This window comes from Pseudorca crassidens, chromosome 2, assembly GCF_039906515.1.
Source record: "Pseudorca crassidens isolate mPseCra1 chromosome 2, mPseCra1.hap1, whole genome shotgun sequence".
In the NCBI taxonomy this organism is placed as follows: Eukaryota; Metazoa; Chordata; class Mammalia; order Artiodactyla; family Delphinidae; genus Pseudorca; species Pseudorca crassidens.
The window spans coordinates 123,706,122-123,724,262 of NC_090297.1; the positions used below are offsets into that span (position 1 = coordinate 123,706,122).

The following is an 18,141-nucleotide window of genomic DNA, read 5'->3' on the forward strand; positions in this document are numbered from 1 at the left end:
CACTGCACTATTGCAGTGACCAATATAAGGCCAGAAGAAGCTCTTTATTGAAGGCATCATTAAGATCTAGGAGTTGGGATGGGATACAACTCAAGGAGTGTCACTAGACTTTCTCCATCCTTGGAGCTTTTGGGTTCTTGGCCTTTCCTGGTCAATTTTCCTGCAGTTCCCCTCAGTGTCCCTCCCACCCCATTACCTACTGCAATTTTGTAAAATTACAGTCTACTATTTGTGATGTTCAAAATATTCAAGACCTACACATAAATGATGAGAAAGAAAAATGATTCAAAGATGTTTCTGAAGTTTCTAGTTTGGATGAAGAAACAGTTTTTAGGGAAAGATAAGTAGCATAGAATTTGGACAATGTTGAAATAAATTTCTAGGCCCAAGATGGAGCTGTTCCCTGCCCAGGGTGCCATGTCAGCAAACCAAGACTTAGATAACGTTTATTTCCCTGTAAATGCTCCTCTTAACCAGAAATGCAATAATCCAGTCAGCCAATCCCCAAATGCCAAGCCAACTCTGGGCCTTCTCACCCCACACAAGACTAACTATATGACCCCACCCCATCAGATATTTTTTATTTGTCTCTTCCTTTATTCTTTACCCTATAAAAGCTTCTTGCCCTCCGCACCATTTTGCAGAAGACTGTCTACTTCATGAAGTGTTAAAGTTTGTTTTGTATCACCTAAATTGTCCTGCTTTCCTCACCCTAGTCCCAGCCCTGTGGAGTCATGGGGAAATCCAGCATAGATGAATGGTTCCACAAAATGTGGGTAGAGAAGACCAGACAGTCAAGGACAGATCCCTGAAATCATCAGCATTTAAGGAATAGAAAGGGCACTGAAAATGGGTAGTTTGAGGGGTAAAAGCAAAACTAAGAAAGAATCTTCTTGAAAGCAAGGAAAGAGGAGAAGGTAGTATCCAGAAAAAGAGAGTAATCTAAAGCCAAGCACCTAGTATGAGGCCTGAAGAGAGGTCAGCTGGTTTGGTAAGTTGATGGTTATTAGTGTCCTCAGTAGACAGGAGAAGTGGACAGAAGCTAGATGTCAGGGGCTCAAGACTGACAAGTAGGTGAACACATGCCCCCTCATCTCCGAGGTGCATGTAATCAATGCTTATTAGGTGAATAAATAAATGAGAGGATAGAAGAAGAGGCAGAGACATATAGATTACTATTCTGAGAAGTTTGGTGGTGAAGGTTAGAAGGGAAAAGTAGGGTTCATAGAAGTTTTATTTTTTTCTTTTATCATGGAGAAGACTTACAAATGTTTGGACGACGAGGGAAGGAGTCATTGCCAAGGGAGAGGTAGAGGATCCGAGGAAGGTTGTGGGGAATGGGAAGGAGGTCCCTTTTGTGTGCTGCTGGGGCTGGGAGCTGTACTGAGGAGGCCAATCCCTTGTAATGGAGCCCCTGGCATTGGTATAAGACCCTACTGACCAATTGTAGAGGCAAAGGCTTTTGTCTATAGAGGGTACTTACCTTTGTGGTCACTAGAAGGGTAATAATCCATGAAAGCCATACACCTTGTGAAAAATTCGTCAAAGTTAAAAGAAGGGGGTGGTTTTAAGAAATTAACCTAAATTGAAAAAGAAAAAAAGAGAAGTTTTTGGTTATTCTGAGGGCTGTCTGGTCCTTTGAATGTAATTTCTCAACAGAAAGGGCAGGGTGTATGCTTTTGAATATCCAGGACATGATAAACAGGGACTAGCATACTTAAACAATGAAGAGCTTTATTTGCATGTGACTACGTTAAAAGTATCTCCGATCGGTCATTAAAATCTCAATCTTTGGTATATACACAGAGGGCTATTTCCAAGGGGCTGACCTGTATACTTTTCCAGGCTTAGAACTTTCTTCTTCTTTTTCTTCTTCTTTTATAATATTTTAATTCAAATAAAGCTTGGTTAAACTGTACATCATTTCTTTCTTACAAGCGTAAAAAGACAAAGGGTGCTAATGCCCCAAAAGGTATCAGGAACAGCACCAGTAATAAGATTCATATCAAACCATGAACCCCAAGATATGATACATGGAGAATGGCACAACCTCACTTCTGTGACATTCTTGCCCCCCAAATGGATAACCTTAGTCCAATAATGAGAACCTATCAGGCAAAACCAGACAGAGGGACATACACTAAAATAACTGATTCATGCTCTTCTTACATGTCAAGGTCATAAAAGACAAGGAAAAACTAAAAAACTGTTTTAGAGATTGCAGGAGGCTAGGTAAAAATAACAAAGTGTGGTGTGAGATCACGGATAGAGTCCTGGAACATTCTACTGAGGACTTTAGTGGGAAAACAGGTGAAATCCAAATAAGGCCTTTAATTAGTGAGTAGTATTGCACCAATGTTAATTTTCAGGTTTTGACTATTGCACTCTGGTTATGAAGAATGCTAACATTTGGGGAAGCTGGGTAAGGGATATATGGAAACACTCATATTATTTTTGAACTTTCTTGTAAGTCTAAAATTAATTTAAAAATTAAAAACAATTTTTAAAGGTATAAGGAACAATTGAAGAAGATGGGGAATGGGGGGCATTGCTATCACCCAGCTAGGTCATGCAGCTGGGATGTGTATTACTGGGAGAGTGAGTGGGGGAGGGCTGTGAGGGTTGTAGACTGATGCATACCTAGTACATTGTGTGTGTGAGGGTGAGGGGGCTTTCATCTTTGCCTTCAATTCCATGTGTTCACCATCTCTTCTTTCCATCTGCCAAGCAGTCTCATTCTTGCTTCATCTAGCAGCACAGCTCTGCCCCCTTTCTCTAATTGGCTATATCCCAAGGACAGTTCTGCTTATAGTTGGTCTTCAACTTAACTACAGTGCTTTCTACTAGGCAGGGCCTAGTAGAGACAGGAAAAGTCTCTTCCTTCACTAATCTTTGCTGCCCCTGCTCACCTCCAATCCTCACCCTCGGTGATTCCTCACACTGAGTTAGGAGAGTGTTGAGTAGAGAACCTGAAGGCCAATGGCAGCCGTCAAAACTACAACCTCTGCTCCTAAGGAATAGCCAGGAGACTCTTCCTTTCATTAAGCAAGGGCACTGTTCCCCCCAAAGGCCTCCATACCCAAATTCCACATCCTTAATTACCACGGAGAAGCCTGATCATTTCCTCTTGAACTCACCAGCCTTGGTTCCTCCCAGAGGAGGTGTTCTGGACCAATACTTTATTTATTTATTTATTTATTTATTTGGCTGTGTTGGGTCCTTGTTGTTGCATGCAGGCTTTCCTCTAGTTTCAGGGAGCAGGGGCTACTCTTCATTGTGGTGTGTGGGTTTCTCATTGCAGTGGCTTCTCTTGTTGCGGAGCACGGACTCTAGGCGCCCGGGCTTCAGTAGTTGTGGCATGCAGGCTTAGTAGTTGTGGCTCATGGGCTTAGCTGCTCTGTGGCATGTGGGATCTTCCTGGACAAGGGCTTGAACCCATGTCGCCTGCATTGGCAGGCGGATTCTTAACCACTGTGCCACCAGGGAAGTCCCTGGACCAATACTTTTTAATCTAACCCAGATTGACCCCATCCAAGTCTCCAGCCTGGAAGCTTCATGGAACCAGTGGCTTCCCAGTGGCTTTTCTGACAGGAGGCCCCTGGCACAGAATGGCAGAACTTTCTGCAAGTGACAGGATCACACCTACCTTTACTGCTCTCTGATCTGGAATCCTCTCAATTTCAATCATGCTCCGGTCACAGAGCTGCCAGCAGTTTGGTGATAGAATGACATCATTCATCTGCGCCATGTTCTGCGCCAGGCGTACGTCATCCACTGCCTGACCAATCACTAGGAAGTAGTTTCGAGTTTCATCTCCAAAGACCAACATGGTGATGTGGCCGGCAGCCAGGCCTGGCAAGAAGGCAAGCAATGGATTTGCATGAGAAGTTTTGGCTTGGTCCCCAGCAGCATGAGTTCTTGGACAAATCAGAATCTTGAGCATCCCAGAGCAAAATCTAGTTTCTAAAATTTTACATGGAAATCAGAGCAGTCTATTCTGGGCCTGGCCCTTCCCAAACTCCTTTTCTCCCAAAGCTAGCAAGTTACCTACTTGTTTTCACCTTTCTATGACATTTAGCTCCCTAGATATCTGGCCCTATCAGTCCCCAAAGTTATTTTATCGTTTCTTCAATTTATTTATACTTTGACTTATTTACACTTCTTATTTATACAGAGGACAGTTTTAATGGTTTCTGTTTGGGAACAACTTGCATTTTATCAGAGATTGAGGCTCTTGCTGAAAAGAAGCACTTGGGGTGAAATTTCAGGCAACAGCCAGAGAAGAAAAGGTAGGGGAAAGGAACAGGCATTTTGACCATCAAGTTCTATCCCAAGAATGTGTCCTCCAGTTGTTTTCAAGTTGGGAGCTGAAGGTTTTGGTACCAAAGCAACAGAAGAGAGAATGTTGTAAAATATGACATGTATGCGAAATGTATGTATACATGAACTGTAAGTGATACACAGTTCTTTTAAATGACTATAATTAACATAATCAAAATTTGGTGTTTTTTTTTTTTTTGCGGTATGCGGGCCTCTCACGTTGCGGAGCACAGGCTCCGGATGCGCAGGCTCAGCGGCCATGGCTCACGGGCCCAGCCGCTCCGCAGCATGTGCAGTCCTCCCAGACCAGGACACGAACCCGTGTCCCCTGCATCGGCAGGCGGACTCTCAACCACTCCGCCACCAGGGAAGCACCAAAATTTGTTTTTTATCTTCGCTCTCTGCCATGCTGATTTGTCAAAGCTGATTTCCCCTGATATATACATATGATTTTTTTTCCCTCTGAAACATACTGATGCTTAGGCTCGTTAAAAGAAAAGTTACTGCAATAGAATAGAAACAAAAATAAACGAATGGGACCTAATCAAACTTACAAGCTTTTTGCAAAGCAAAGGAAACCATAAAAACAAACAAAAAACAGAAAAGATGACCTACGGAATGGGAGAAAATATTTGCAAATGATGTGACAGACTAAGGCTTAATCTCCAAAATATACAAATGGCTCATACAACTCAACAACAAAAAAACAAACAACCCAATTGAAAAATGGGGAGAAGACCTTAAGAGACATTTCTCCAAAGACATACAGATGGCCAGTAGGCGCATGAAAAGATGCTCAACATCACGAATTATTAGAGAAATGCAAATCAAAACTACAATGAGGTACCACCTCACACCAGTCAGAATGGCCATCATTAATAAGTCTACAAATAACAAATGCTGGAGAGGGTGTGGAGGAAAGGGAACTCCTACACTGTTGGTGGGAATGTAAGTTGGTTCAGCCACTATGGAAAGCACTGTGGAGGTTCCTCAGAAAACTAAAAATAGAATTACTATATGACCCAGCAATCCCACTCCTGGGCATATACCTGGACAAAACTATAATTCAAAAAGATACATGCACCCCTATATTCATAGCAGCACGATTCACAATAGCCAAAACATGGAAACAACCTAAATGCCCATCGACAGATGAATGGATAAAGAAGATGTGGTACATATATACAATGGAATACTACCCAGCCATAAAAAAGAATGAAATAATGCCATTTGCAGTAACATGGATGCAACTAGAGATTATCATACTAGTGAAGTAAGTCAGAAAGAGAAAGACAAATACCATATGATATCACTTATATGTGGAATCTAAAATATGGCACAAGTGAACCTATCTACAAAACAAAAACAGATTCATAGACATGGAGAACAGACTTGTGGTTGCCAAGCAAAGGAGTGGGAGTTTGGGATTAGCAGATGTAAACTATTATATATAGGATGGATAAACAACAAGGTCCTACTGTATAGCACAGGGAACTATATTGAATATCCTGTGATAAACCATAATGGAAAAGCATATAAAAAAAGAATGTATGTGTATAAGTGAGTCACTTTGCTGTACAGCAGAGATTGGCACAGCATTGTAAATTAACTATACTTCAATTTTAAAAATTTTTAAATAAATAAAATTAAATTAAAAAAAAAGAAAAGGTACTGGAACCACTTCACTTCTCTAACAGCCAATCAGCATACACATGAAGGGTCCCCATCATTTTCCAAGAAGGGTAATATGTCAAAAATCTCTAGGTGTTAACTTGGAAAAATAAGATTCAGTATTATAACAACTTTGATTATTTTTTCAACAGAAGATTTAACTAATTTGGAAATTCTGAATAACCTAAAGAAAACTGAGAAGCAGTTAATTGGATAACCTCTGATCTTCTCATCATTTATGATACTGGAGAATTATAAAGTTTACAAAGTTTAGTTAGGCAAAAGCTAACGTCAACAGCATCAGCTGTAACTCATCATTTACACTTCTCAGAATCTCATTCCCCACCTGTGAAATCCTTTGATGCCTGTACCTCAGGACTGTGGTGAAGTGGAAATGACATAGTGTAATGTCTGCAACACAATTGGAAATATGTGTGATTGCTATTGTACGTGTGAATTTAAGAAGCCCTCTGTTAAGTGGAGCTGTGTCGCAGGTTGAACTTTTAAGCTTTTCTTGCACATGATTCTTATGAAGTGGGGGAGGACCAGTCTTACGACATTGCTGAATCTATGTAATCACAAGCTGCTGCCTGTTGTGCTTAATGATACATATTGTGGACAGAAGCAAGACCTAATCATAATAACAGCAATAGTAACGATAAAGACTATTTTGTGGAGTGGTGACTATGTGCCGGGTACTATACTAACCACTTAAATTTACTTTTTTGTAAGTCTATGGGGTAGATATTAGTTCTCTTGACTGATAAGTGAGGGAACCAAAATTCACATTCTGGTTAACCTAATCCAAAGTTCAAGACAAGATGGTGGACCTGAGTCACAGTGTTCTACTGTTTTCTCTTTACCGGGAGATGCCTCAGGAGTCAGGACCTATATCCAAACTGCTATAGCATCTCTTCTTTCTCAAGAGCTTACCTATCTTGACTCGGACATCCAGGCCTTCTTCAGACTTCTGGGTCTCAAACAATCCATGGATCTCCAGGCTACATTTAATTACCACCGTGATGATGTTTTTCAGTTGCCTCCGCTCCACCTTCCACAGGGCTAGCAGAGCATCACCTTGAAAAGAAAGACACACCAGAGGTCCTGACCTGCCCTGGGGGCCAGTCTATTTTGTATGAAATCTGTACAGAATTATGCTTCAAACATTTCTCCACCCGGTCTGCTGGCCACTGTTTTCTCTGAGATGCTTCCTTTGTCAGAGCACAGGCCCCTTGGCATTCCTTTCTTACCCCTGCTATGTCGGTAAGCCCCCATACCTGCAAATTTTAAGATGTCTCCTCCAAAAATCAACACTTCTGAGGAAAAAAAAAAAAGAAAAGAAGGTAAAATCAAACTCTGGTTTCTTTCTTTCTTTTTAAATTATGTAAGTTTCAGGTGTACAGAATAACTTTGATTTCTTAAAGCTAATAAAAGGAATCTACTCTTCAACAGTGGGATAGAAATTAGGTCAAGAGAAGAGCAATTCAGAGAATAGGTTTATACTAAAGATGTCATCTCAGACAAGGCATTTAAACCCATTTGAGTCTCTTTCCTCAACTGCAGAATGAGAACAGTGAACTAAATTATGTACCTGCTCTGTTTTTGTGAATGGGAAAAGATAGGAACGAAGATGGTGGGATTGCTGAGGAGGCTTAAGGACAGCTATCCTACTCCCATGATAATGGGACGTTCTTCACTGATCTATGTATGTCATGAGCAGGGGCTTGAGTGAGCGTGGGTGAGTACATGAGTGACAGGACTCCATAAGAACTGAAAATCAGAAAAAACCCACAACTATGGTCGACTTGGGTTTTGTTTATTACCAACTTGCATTTTGTTTATTTAGGCTTTCTGACATAAATGGACATTTTTCCTCTTATTTCTGCATCATCACAAATTTGTTGAGCACCGTTGTGCTGAGTGTAATGCAAAAAGGAATTAGATACAGTTTCTGCTTTTAATGACAATCAAATTTTATCTAGCGGGTGATATTAAGATATTACTAGGGAACTCAGAGCCTGATAATGGACTAGACCTAAGATTTACCTTAATAGAATAAATCCTTTTCTTCATGAATAGTTCGAATTAATAATGCAAACAATAATGCAAATAAGTCCTACAAGTTTGTAGGCAGAGGTTGAAAAGGAGACCAAAGTTTCAGTCAGCTGGAAGTACTTCAGAGTCCATTATTAGGACACAAATTACTGACAAGTTGATTGTAAATCACTCATGTATTCATACCATATTCTCTTAATGACTGTGTTTGAGTTATATTGATGCTAGTTTTTTGGAGTTATTGAATATAACTAAAAGAATTACTACTACGGTTTTTTAAAAGTAGTCTCTAATTTAGTTTTGTAACTAATGCAAAACTAATCCCTCAAATAGTCTGTGTTAATGAGGTTTGATTGCATTCCTTCATTTGTACTGTATTATATTTCAAAAAGACTAGTTTCATACACATTTCATGGAGACAATGAAGAATGCTAAGCAACAGTACTTTATCAGGTTATAACCACCAAATACAGAAAAACAATGAATTGAAATATGCTTGAGCCAGAAACCCATGGGGACACTTACTCTCCACTATTGCACTTATATAGTGGTTGAGGATCTCCACCAACTGCTCAGCCCCTCTGTCCATGTACATGGCTGTGCTGAACTTCTCAGTCATTGCAGTAAAACCTGTAACAAACGTGCAGCTAGTTTCCTTGTGTGCTGGGAGGAACTAAACAGTCAGGAGAAGAGGACCACACTGGTGAGCAGTGGGCCTCAGCTTTTAAGAACTGGCAGGGTTTCTCTTAAATGATCTATGTGGCTGGTCAAGTGTCAGATATTGGGTCTTCTCTATTTATTATTTTAGGGGTCAGGGAAAGGCACCAGATAACTCTTCCCTCCTAATTTCTCAACTTGTACAGGGATGACTGCAGTTTCTTTAACTGGATATAGAACTTCCATTTCATGGCAATGAAAACTCATAAAATTCAAAGACTTCTGAAGAGGTGGCAAGTTTCCTGTTAAGCTGTAAACAACATCTGGAGAGGCCATTTCCTGAGGTCAATTTTGCCTGGGATGCTGTTGGGTGTGGGGGGTTGAGTCAGTTGGGACAGGGCCATTGGAGCCTGAAGTTCCAGGCCTGGGACGTAGACATCTTAAAGATTTGCCCATTACTGGACATGCTGGGTAAGGGAAGAAGAAAGGGAGCCAGGTCCACGGGTTATCCCTCCTCCCTCCAGTTTTCTCAGTAGGAATATTTGCAGTAACAGCACAAAAACTCGAAAATGCCGCCCCCCCCGCCCCCACTCAGCAGTCAAGCTCTGCATGTAATTCCGATTCAAGCCTGTTGTTCCCCCACATTAAACATCCCTTTTGTGCTTGCCTGAAATATCAACAAACATCAAGACTCCGTCAAAATAATCCACAGAAGGTCGCTCTGGAGAAAAATCTCCATAGACAATGAGGTCCGGTAAATGAGCTGCTATTTTGACGATGGACCGATCCTGTGATTCATGTTCTCTTTGAGTGCTCATGTTAAGGCAGATGTTCAGCGTTGTATGGTCACCGCAGACAGTCCCCAGATAGACCTTCTGGAAAGCAAAGCTGAGAATGGTGGCAATCTGACTTACATTCATTCACTCACTTTCCTATTTCTTTCTTCCCTTTTGCTTTGTCTAACCTGTGGACTGCTTATTTAAGTGGTTGAGGTGATAATGACTGAGTTGTTGACCATGCATTTCCGTGAAGGGGTGAGCCCTCAGGGTACAAGTGCTGCGGTAGAGGGGCCAGTAGTACTAATCCCTCCATCCAAGCCCCTTTTCCTTCTGTCCACATGTCTCCACTTTCCCTCTCCCTCCCTTTTGGTCTCTCATCTTTTCTCTCTCCTTTTTGAAAATTAAAAGAGAAAGTGTAGACATGAGTTTATGTTTGTGGATATTTATATAAAGGTGAGTAGCAAAGTGGAGTATTATATATAAGAAAGAGATTGTTTTAAGGTATAGGCGTAAAGAAATAGAGAGAAAGAATTAAAAGGTGTGTGTGTGTGTGTAAGACTTTAAACTGTAAGTGGGAGGAAATATTGAAATTTTAATGTGTTACGCAGTTAGCTTTGAGAAAACTAGGATTTCCTAAGGCGTTCATTTAGCTGCTGGGGCTGACGAAATGATCATGCCTGAATGTTGTAAAAATCATGCTCCACCACCCTGAACAGGAATAGCATACCCAGTATTTTCAGAGCAATTCAAGTTCTTGGAATAAGTGATAAAGATACTAAGTGAATTAAAAAAAAAAAAAAGGAGGAACTGATAACTCACCAACATGGAGGACCTGCTTAGTAATTTCAACCAAACATAGGTCATGTTGGGGTACATAAGAGTATTAGAAGGAAAAAGTGAGTTAACATATATCTTAGACTTCAGGAAAGCATTTTTTTTTTAAATCAGGGAAAACATTAGTATATTAGTATATATAACAAACAAAAAAAACAAACCTTAAAATGGATAGAAACCTCTAAAAATGGGTACTAAATATTAAGTATTAGATAATCTTTAAAAGGAAAAACATTGGTAAATGCAAATGTTAAGAAGTGAACAAAAGGTAGAAGGAGAAGCATATAACTAAGGTTAAAAAAAATAAAAGTATCATTAAAACACAGCATATGCTAGGAACAGTTAACAGATAACAAATACATCAAATAAAAAATTTCAGAGAGTGAATTTGATAAATGCTATATGAATTTATCAAAGAAGGGTGTGAGAATGCCCAGAATGAGCTGAGACTTAGGAAAAATGATGAAGTTAAGAAAACCCAGAGGGACTTTTAGGTTTTATTGAAAGCAAGGTAATTAATAAAAGAGGAATAAGGACAAAGCTTAACTATGATGTACTACACAGCTCTTCTTTTGTTTCTGTCTTCTCCACTATGGAGAATTGAAAATATAACAAATATTGACAAGAAAGAGTTGAAGTCCAAGATAAGAAAGCAGTGATAAAAAACTAGTCATTTAAATTCAAGTAGCCATTCCCAGATAACCTATATCCACTGAAATATATGGAAGAACTGACAGATGTAATGTCAGTAATCTCAAAGAATAATGTAGAATGAGAGAGAGGTTGGAAAACTAGAGACAGGTACATTCTCTTCTGAATTTCAAAAGATGAGACTACATGTGGATTCCTGAAAACACCATCTGGTAAACGTGATGTATCAGTCAGTATAAGCTAGGTTTTGCTTCATTAACAAAAAAATCCAAAATCTCAATGGCTTGAAATAGCCAATGCTTATTTCTTATTCATTTCCTGCTGGTGCTACATGTCCATTGTAGGTTGTCTGAGGCCCTACTCTATCGTTGCCTTCACTTTGGGACACAGGCTGGGACATTTTGGTTGTGGAGACAGTGGGAAAAGAGGATTTGATTGCAGACTCTTTCTTAAAGTGTTTTCCCAGAAGCGATATATTTCACTTCCACTCAAATGACATTGGCCAAAGCAAGTTATGCAACATATCTAATTTCACCTAAGTGGGAAAGTACAATTCTACCATGTGTGCAGTGAGAGTGAGAGCTGGGATATTTGTGAGTTATCATACTTGATAATATGTGAGCATTTAATCAGTAACAGGTGATTAATCATACTCGATAATATGTGAGCACTTAGTAACAGGTGATTAAAAGTAGTCAAAAGGGATTCAGAGCTGAGAACAAACTAGCCTTATTTCCTTTTTTTTTTTTTCTTTTTGCGGTACACGGGCCTCTCACTGTTGTGGCCTCTCCCGTTGCGGAGCACAGGCTCTGGACGCGCAGGCCCAGCGGCCATGGCTCATGGGAGCAGCCGCTTTTCCCGCACCGGGGCATGAACCCGTGTCCCCTGCATTGGCAGGCGGATTCTCAACCACTGCACCACCAGGGAAGCCCATATTTCTTTTTCTGATTTATTAAACTTTAAAATCAAGAGAATGCTGTTGACAAAGTATATCTTGACTTTAACAAGGCATTTGGCCAAATTTCTCACATCTTTGTGGGTAACATACAAAATTATAGGAGTGATGAAAATATAGTTAGCTGGTTAACAATTAGACCTAAAGGATATTGATTTGTGTTCTAGTGTCCATTCAGAGGGGGCCTCCATGAGTGTGCTAGAGGACTCAGATAAAGATATAATTGGAAGGAGAGCTGATGTACTGAATGATAGAATCAGGATCTTAAAATATTTTAATTGACTGAAATAACAATGAAGTTTTGGAAGAATAAATGCAAATAAGTGCTGTGCTTAGAATTTTAACAAAATCAAATGCATAAGCATGTGGTGTAAAATACTAGATTTACTGCAAATTCAATGTTATCTTTTAAAAAACTTACTTATTGAAGCATAACACATGCACAGAAAAATGCAAAATTCCTAACTGGATAGCTTGATGAATTATTATAAAGTGAACAAATCCATGTTCTCTACTCATATCAAGAAAGAATAGTACTTCCCCAGTGGCGGGTTGAGAGTCCGCCTGCCAATGCAGGGGACATGGGTTGGAGCCCTGGTCTGGGAGGATCCCACATGCTATGGAGCAACTGGGCCCATGCGCCACAGCTGCTGAGCCTGCACTCTGGAGCCTGTGGGCCACAACTGCTGAGCCCGTGTGCCACGACTGCTGCGGCCCGTGCGGCTGGAGCCTGTGCTCTGCAACGGTGGAGGCCACCGCGGTGAGAGGCCTGCACACCGTGGCGAAGAGTGACCCCAGCTTGCTGCAGCTGGAGAGAGCCTGCACACAGCAGCGAAGACCCAACAAAACCAAAATTCATTCATTCATTCAAAAAACAAATAAGGAACATGAGCAGCACTACAGAAGCCTGTTTCATATTATCTCCCGCTCATTCCCCCCACATCTCCCCAAAGGTGACCTATCTCCTGATTTCTAGCACCATAGATCATTTTTACCTTATTTTTTAACTTTATATAAATGGAATCATATATACTTTCTTATTTTTTCTCAATTGTTTGTGATGTTTATCCATGTTGTTGTGTGTATACAGTACTCATTTATTTTCAGTGCTGTATGATATTGCTTGATTATACACAAATTATTTATCCCTTCTACTACTGACCTATGGGTTGTTTCGTTTTAGGCTATTAGAAATATAATGCTGCTAAGAACATCCTTGTATATGTGTTTTCGTAAACACATGTACGCATTTCACTTCGGCATATACCTAGGAGTGGAACTGCTGGGTCAATTTACACCCCACAAGCAAGATGTGAGAAGTCAGAAGCTCCATAACCCAGCTAACATTTGCTATTGTCAGTCTTTTAAAATTTTGGTCATCTTGGTAGGTGAGTGGTGTTATCTGTGGTTTTGTTTCCCTGGTGGTACTAATGAAATTAAGCACCTTTTCATATGTTTATTGGCCATTTGGATGTAATGCAAATCTTATGGTAGTAAGCAGTGTTCATATCTGATTCGGAGTATTGGGTTAAGTTTGGCCCACTTTATTTGAAGTTCATGGACTATGGAATGTGAGGAATGATGGGAGAGATTGGAAACATTGTCAGATGATGACACTTGGGTGAAAATGGCCACTGTCTTCCGGTATTTATTTATTATTATTATTTTTTAATTTTTATTTTATATTTTTTACATCTTTATTGCAGTATAATTACTTTACAATGGTGTGTTAATTTCTGCTTTATAACAAAGTGAATCGGTTGTACATATACATATGTTCCCATATCTCTACCCTCTTGCATCTCCCCCGCCCATCCTACCGCTCCAGGTGGTCACAAAGCACCGAGCTGATCTCCCTGTGCTATGCAGCTGCTTCCCACTAGCTATCTACCTTACGTTTGGTAGTGTATATATGTCCATACCTCTCTCTCGCTTTGTCACGCTTACCCTTCCCCCTCCCCATATCCTCAAGTCCATTCTCTAGTAGGTCTGTGTATTTATTCCTGTCTTACCCCTAGGTTCTTCATGACATTTTTTTTCTTAAATTCCATATATATGTGTTAGCATGCGGTATTTGTCTTTCTCTTTCTGACGTACTTCACTCTGTATGACAGACTCTAGGAATATCCAACTCACTACAAATAGCTCAATTTCATTTCTTTTTATGGCTGAGTAATATTCCATTGTATATATGTGCCACATTTTCTTTATCCATGCATCCGATGATGGACACTTAGGTTGTTTCCATCTCCTGGCTATTGTAAAAAGAGCTGCAATGAACATTTTGGTACATGACTCTTTTTGAATTATGGTTTTCTCAAGGTATATGCCCAGTAGTGGGATTGCTGGGTCATATGGTAGTTCTATTTGTTGTTTATTAAGGAACCTCCATAGTGTTCTCCACAGTGGCTGTATCAATTTACATTCCCACCAACAGTGCAAGAGTGTTCCCTTTTCTCCACACCCTCTCCAGCATTTATTGTTTCTAGATTTTTTGATGATGGCCATTCTGACTGGTGTGAGGCGATACCTCATTGTAGTTTTGATTTGCATTTCTCTAATGATTAGTGATGTTGAGCATTCTTTCATGTGTTTGTTGGCAGTCTGTATATCTTCTTTGGAGAAATGTCTATTTAGGTCTTCTGTCCATTTTTGGATTGGGTTGTTTGGTTTTTTGTTATTGAGCTGCATGAGCTGCTTATAAATTTTGGAGATTAATCCTTTGTCAGTTGCTTCATTTGCAAATATTTTCTCCCATTCTGAGGGTTGTCGTTTGGTCTGGTTTATGGTTTCCTTTGCTGTGCAAAAGCTTTGAAGTTTCATTAGGTCCCATTTGTTTATTTTTGTTTTTATTTCCATTTCTCTAGGAGGTGGATCAATACGGATGTTGCTGTGATTTATGTCATAGAGTGTTCTGCCTATGTTTTCCTCTAAGAGTTTGATAGTTTCTGGCCTTACATTTAGGTCTTTAATGCATTTTGAGCTTATTTTTGTGTATGGTGCTAGGGAGTGATCTAATCTCATACTTTTACATGTACCTGTCCAGTTTTCCCAGCACCACTTATTGAAGAGGCTGTCCTTTCTCCACTGTACATTCCTGCCTCCTTTATCAAAGATAAGGTGACCATATGTGTGTGGGTTTATCTCTGGGCTTTCTATCCTGTTCCACTGATCTATCTTTCTGTTTTTGTGCCAGTACCATATTGTCTTTTTTTTTTTTTTTTTGCGGTACGCGGGCCTCTCACCGCTGCGGCCTCTCCCGTTGCGGAGCACAGGCTCCGGACGCGCAGGCTCAGCGGCCATGGCTCACGGGCCCAGCCGCTCCGTGGCATGTGGGATCTTCCCGGACCGGGGAACGAACCCGTGTCCCCTGCATCGGCAGGCGGACTCTCAACCATGGCGCCACCAGGGAAGCCCACCATATTGTCTTGATTACTGTAGCTTTGTAGTACAGTGTGAAGTCAGGGAGCCAAATTCCTCCAGCTCCGTTTTTCGTTCCCAAGATTGCTTTGGCTATTCGGGGTCTTTTGTGTTTCCAAATAAATTGTGAATTTTTTTGTTCTAGTTCTATGAAAAATACCAGTGGTAGTTTGATAGGGATTGCATTGAATCTGTAGATTGCTTTGGGTAGTAGAGTCATTTCCACAATGTTGATTCTTCCAATCCAAGAACATGGTATATATCTCCATCTATTTGTATCATCTTTAATTTCCTTCATCAGTGTCTTATAATTTTCTGCATACAGGTCTTTTGTCTCCTTAGGTAGTTTTATTCCTAGATATTTTATTCTTTTTGTTGCAGTGGTAAATGGGAGTGTTTCCTTGATTTCACTTTCAGATTTTTCATCATTAGTGTATAGGAATGCCAGAGATTTCTGTGCATTAATTTTGAATCCTGCTACTTTACCAAATTCATTGATTCACTCTAGTAGTTTTCTGGTAGCATCTTTAGGATTCTCTATGTATAGTATCATGTCATCTGCAAACAGTGACAGCTTTACTTCTTCTTTTCCGATTTGGATTGCTTTTATTTCCTTTCCTTCTCTGACTGCTGTGGCTAAAACTTCCAAAACTATGTTGAATAAGAGTGGTGAGAGTGGGCAAACTTGTCTTGTTCTTGATCTTAGTGGAAATGCTTTCAGTTTTTCACCATTGAGGACGATGTTGGCTGTGGGTTTGTCCTATATGGCCTTTATTATGTTGAGGAAAGTTCCCTCTATGCCTACTTTCTGCAGGGTTTTTTCATAAATGGGTGTTGAATTTTGTCGAAAGCTTTCTCTGCATCTATTGAGATGATCATATGGTTTTTCTCCTTCAATTTGTTAATAAGGTTGATCACATTGATTATTTTGCGTATATTGAAGATTCCTTGCATTTTTGGAATAAACCCCACCTGATCATGGTGTATGATCCTTTTAGTGTGCTGTTGGATTCTGTTTGCTAGTATTTTGTTGAGGATTTTTGCATCTTTGTTCATCAGTGATATTGGCCTGTAGTTTTCTTTCTTTGTTACATCCTTGTCTGGTTTTGGTAACAAGGTGATGGTGGCCTCGTAGAATGAGTTTGGGAGTGTTCCTCCCTCTGTTATATTTTGGAAGTGTTTGAGAAGGATAGGTGTTAGCTCTTCTCTAAGTGTTTGATAGAATTTGCCTGTGAAGCCATCTGGTCCTGGGCTTTTGTTTGTTGGAAGATTTTTAATCACAGTTTCAATTTCAGTGCTTGTGATTCATCTGTTCATATTTTCTATTTCTTCCTGATTTAGTCTTGGCAGGTTGTGCATTTCTAAGAATTTGTCCATTTCTTCCAGGTTGTCCATTTTATTGGCATAGAGTTGCTTGTAGTAATCTCTCATGATCTTTTGTATTTCTGCAGTGTCAGTTGTTACTTTTCCTGTTTCATTTCTAATTCTATTGACTTGAGTCTTCTCCCTTTTTTTCTTGATGAGTCTGGCTAATGGTTTATCAATTTCCTTTATCTTCTCAAAGAACCAACCTTTAATTTTATTGATCTTTGCTATTGTTTCATTTCTTTTTCATTTATTTCTGATCTGATTTTTATGATTTCTTTCCTTCTGCTAACTTTGGGGGTTTTTTTGTTCTTCTTTCTCTAATTGCTTTAGGTGCAAGGTTAGGTTGTTTATTCGAGATGTTTCCTGTTTCTTAAGGTAGGATTGTATTGCTATAATCTTCCCTCTTAGAACTGCTTTTGCTGCACCCCATAGGTTTTGGGTCGTCGTGACTCCATTGTCATTTGTTTCTAGGTATTTTTTGATTTCCTCTTTGATTTCTTCAGTGATCACTTCGTTATTAAGTAGTGTATTGTTTAGCCTCGTGTTTGTATTTTTTACAAATCTTTTCCTGTAATTGATATCTAGTCTCATAGCATTGTGGTCAGAAAAGACACTTGAAAAATTTCAATTTTCTTAAATTTACCAAGGCTTGACTTGTGACCCAAGATATGATCTATCCTGGAGAATGTTCCATGGGCACTTGAGAAAAATGTGTATTCTTTTGTTTTTGGATGCAATATCCTATAAATATCAATTAAGTCCATCTTGTTTAATGTATCATTTAAAGCTTGTGTTTCTTTATTTATTTTCATTTTGGATGATCTGTCCATTGGTGAAAGTGGGGTGTTAAAGTCCCTTACTATGAATGTGTTACTGTCGATTTCCCCTTTTATGGCTGTTAGTATTTGCCTTATGTATTGAGGTGCTCCTATGTTGGGTGCATAAATATTTACAATTGTTATATCTTCTTCTGGGATCGATCCCTTGATCATTATGTAGTGTCCTTCTTTGTCTCTTCTAATAGTCTTTATTTTAAAGTCCATTTTGTCTGATATGATAATTGCTACTCCAGCTTTCTTTTGGTTTCCATTTGCATGAAATATCTTTTACCATCCCCTTACTTTCAGTCTGTATGTGTCTCTAGGTCTGAAGTGGGTCTCTTGTAGACAGCAAATATATGGGTTTTGTTTTTGTATCCATTCAGCCAATCTGTGTCTTTTGGTGGGAGCATTTAGTCCATTTACATTTAAGGTAATTATCGATATGTATGTTCCTATTTCCATTTTCTTAATTGTTTTGGGTTCGTTATTGTAGGTCTTTTCCTCCTCTTGTGCTTCTTGCCTAGAGAGGTTCCTTTAGCAGTTGTTGTAAAGCTGGTTTGGTGGTGCTGAACTCTCTCAGCTTTTGCTTGTCTGTAAAGGTTTTAATTTC

General features: G+C 39.6%; 1 protein-coding gene across 1 annotated transcript in view; it reads right to left on the reverse strand.

Annotated features, from left to right (window-relative positions):
* ADCY10 (adenylate cyclase 10) overlaps positions 1-9,521 on the reverse strand; it is a 96,388-nt gene extending 86,867 nt beyond the window's left edge. The window contains exons 1-6 of the mRNA XM_067714247.1: positions 9,371-9,521; positions 8,572-8,676; positions 7,269-7,307; positions 6,925-7,068; positions 3,647-3,852; positions 1,484-1,580 (exon numbers count right to left, since the gene is read on the reverse strand). Of these exons, the coding sequence (XP_067570348.1) occupies positions 1,484-1,580; positions 3,647-3,852; positions 6,925-7,068; positions 7,269-7,307; positions 8,572-8,676; positions 9,371-9,521 (742 nt within the window). The remainder of the gene's footprint in view (positions 1-1,483; positions 1,581-3,646; positions 3,853-6,924; positions 7,069-7,268; positions 7,308-8,571; positions 8,677-9,370) is intronic.
* Between the last annotated feature and the right edge of the window lie 8,620 nt (positions 9,522-18,141).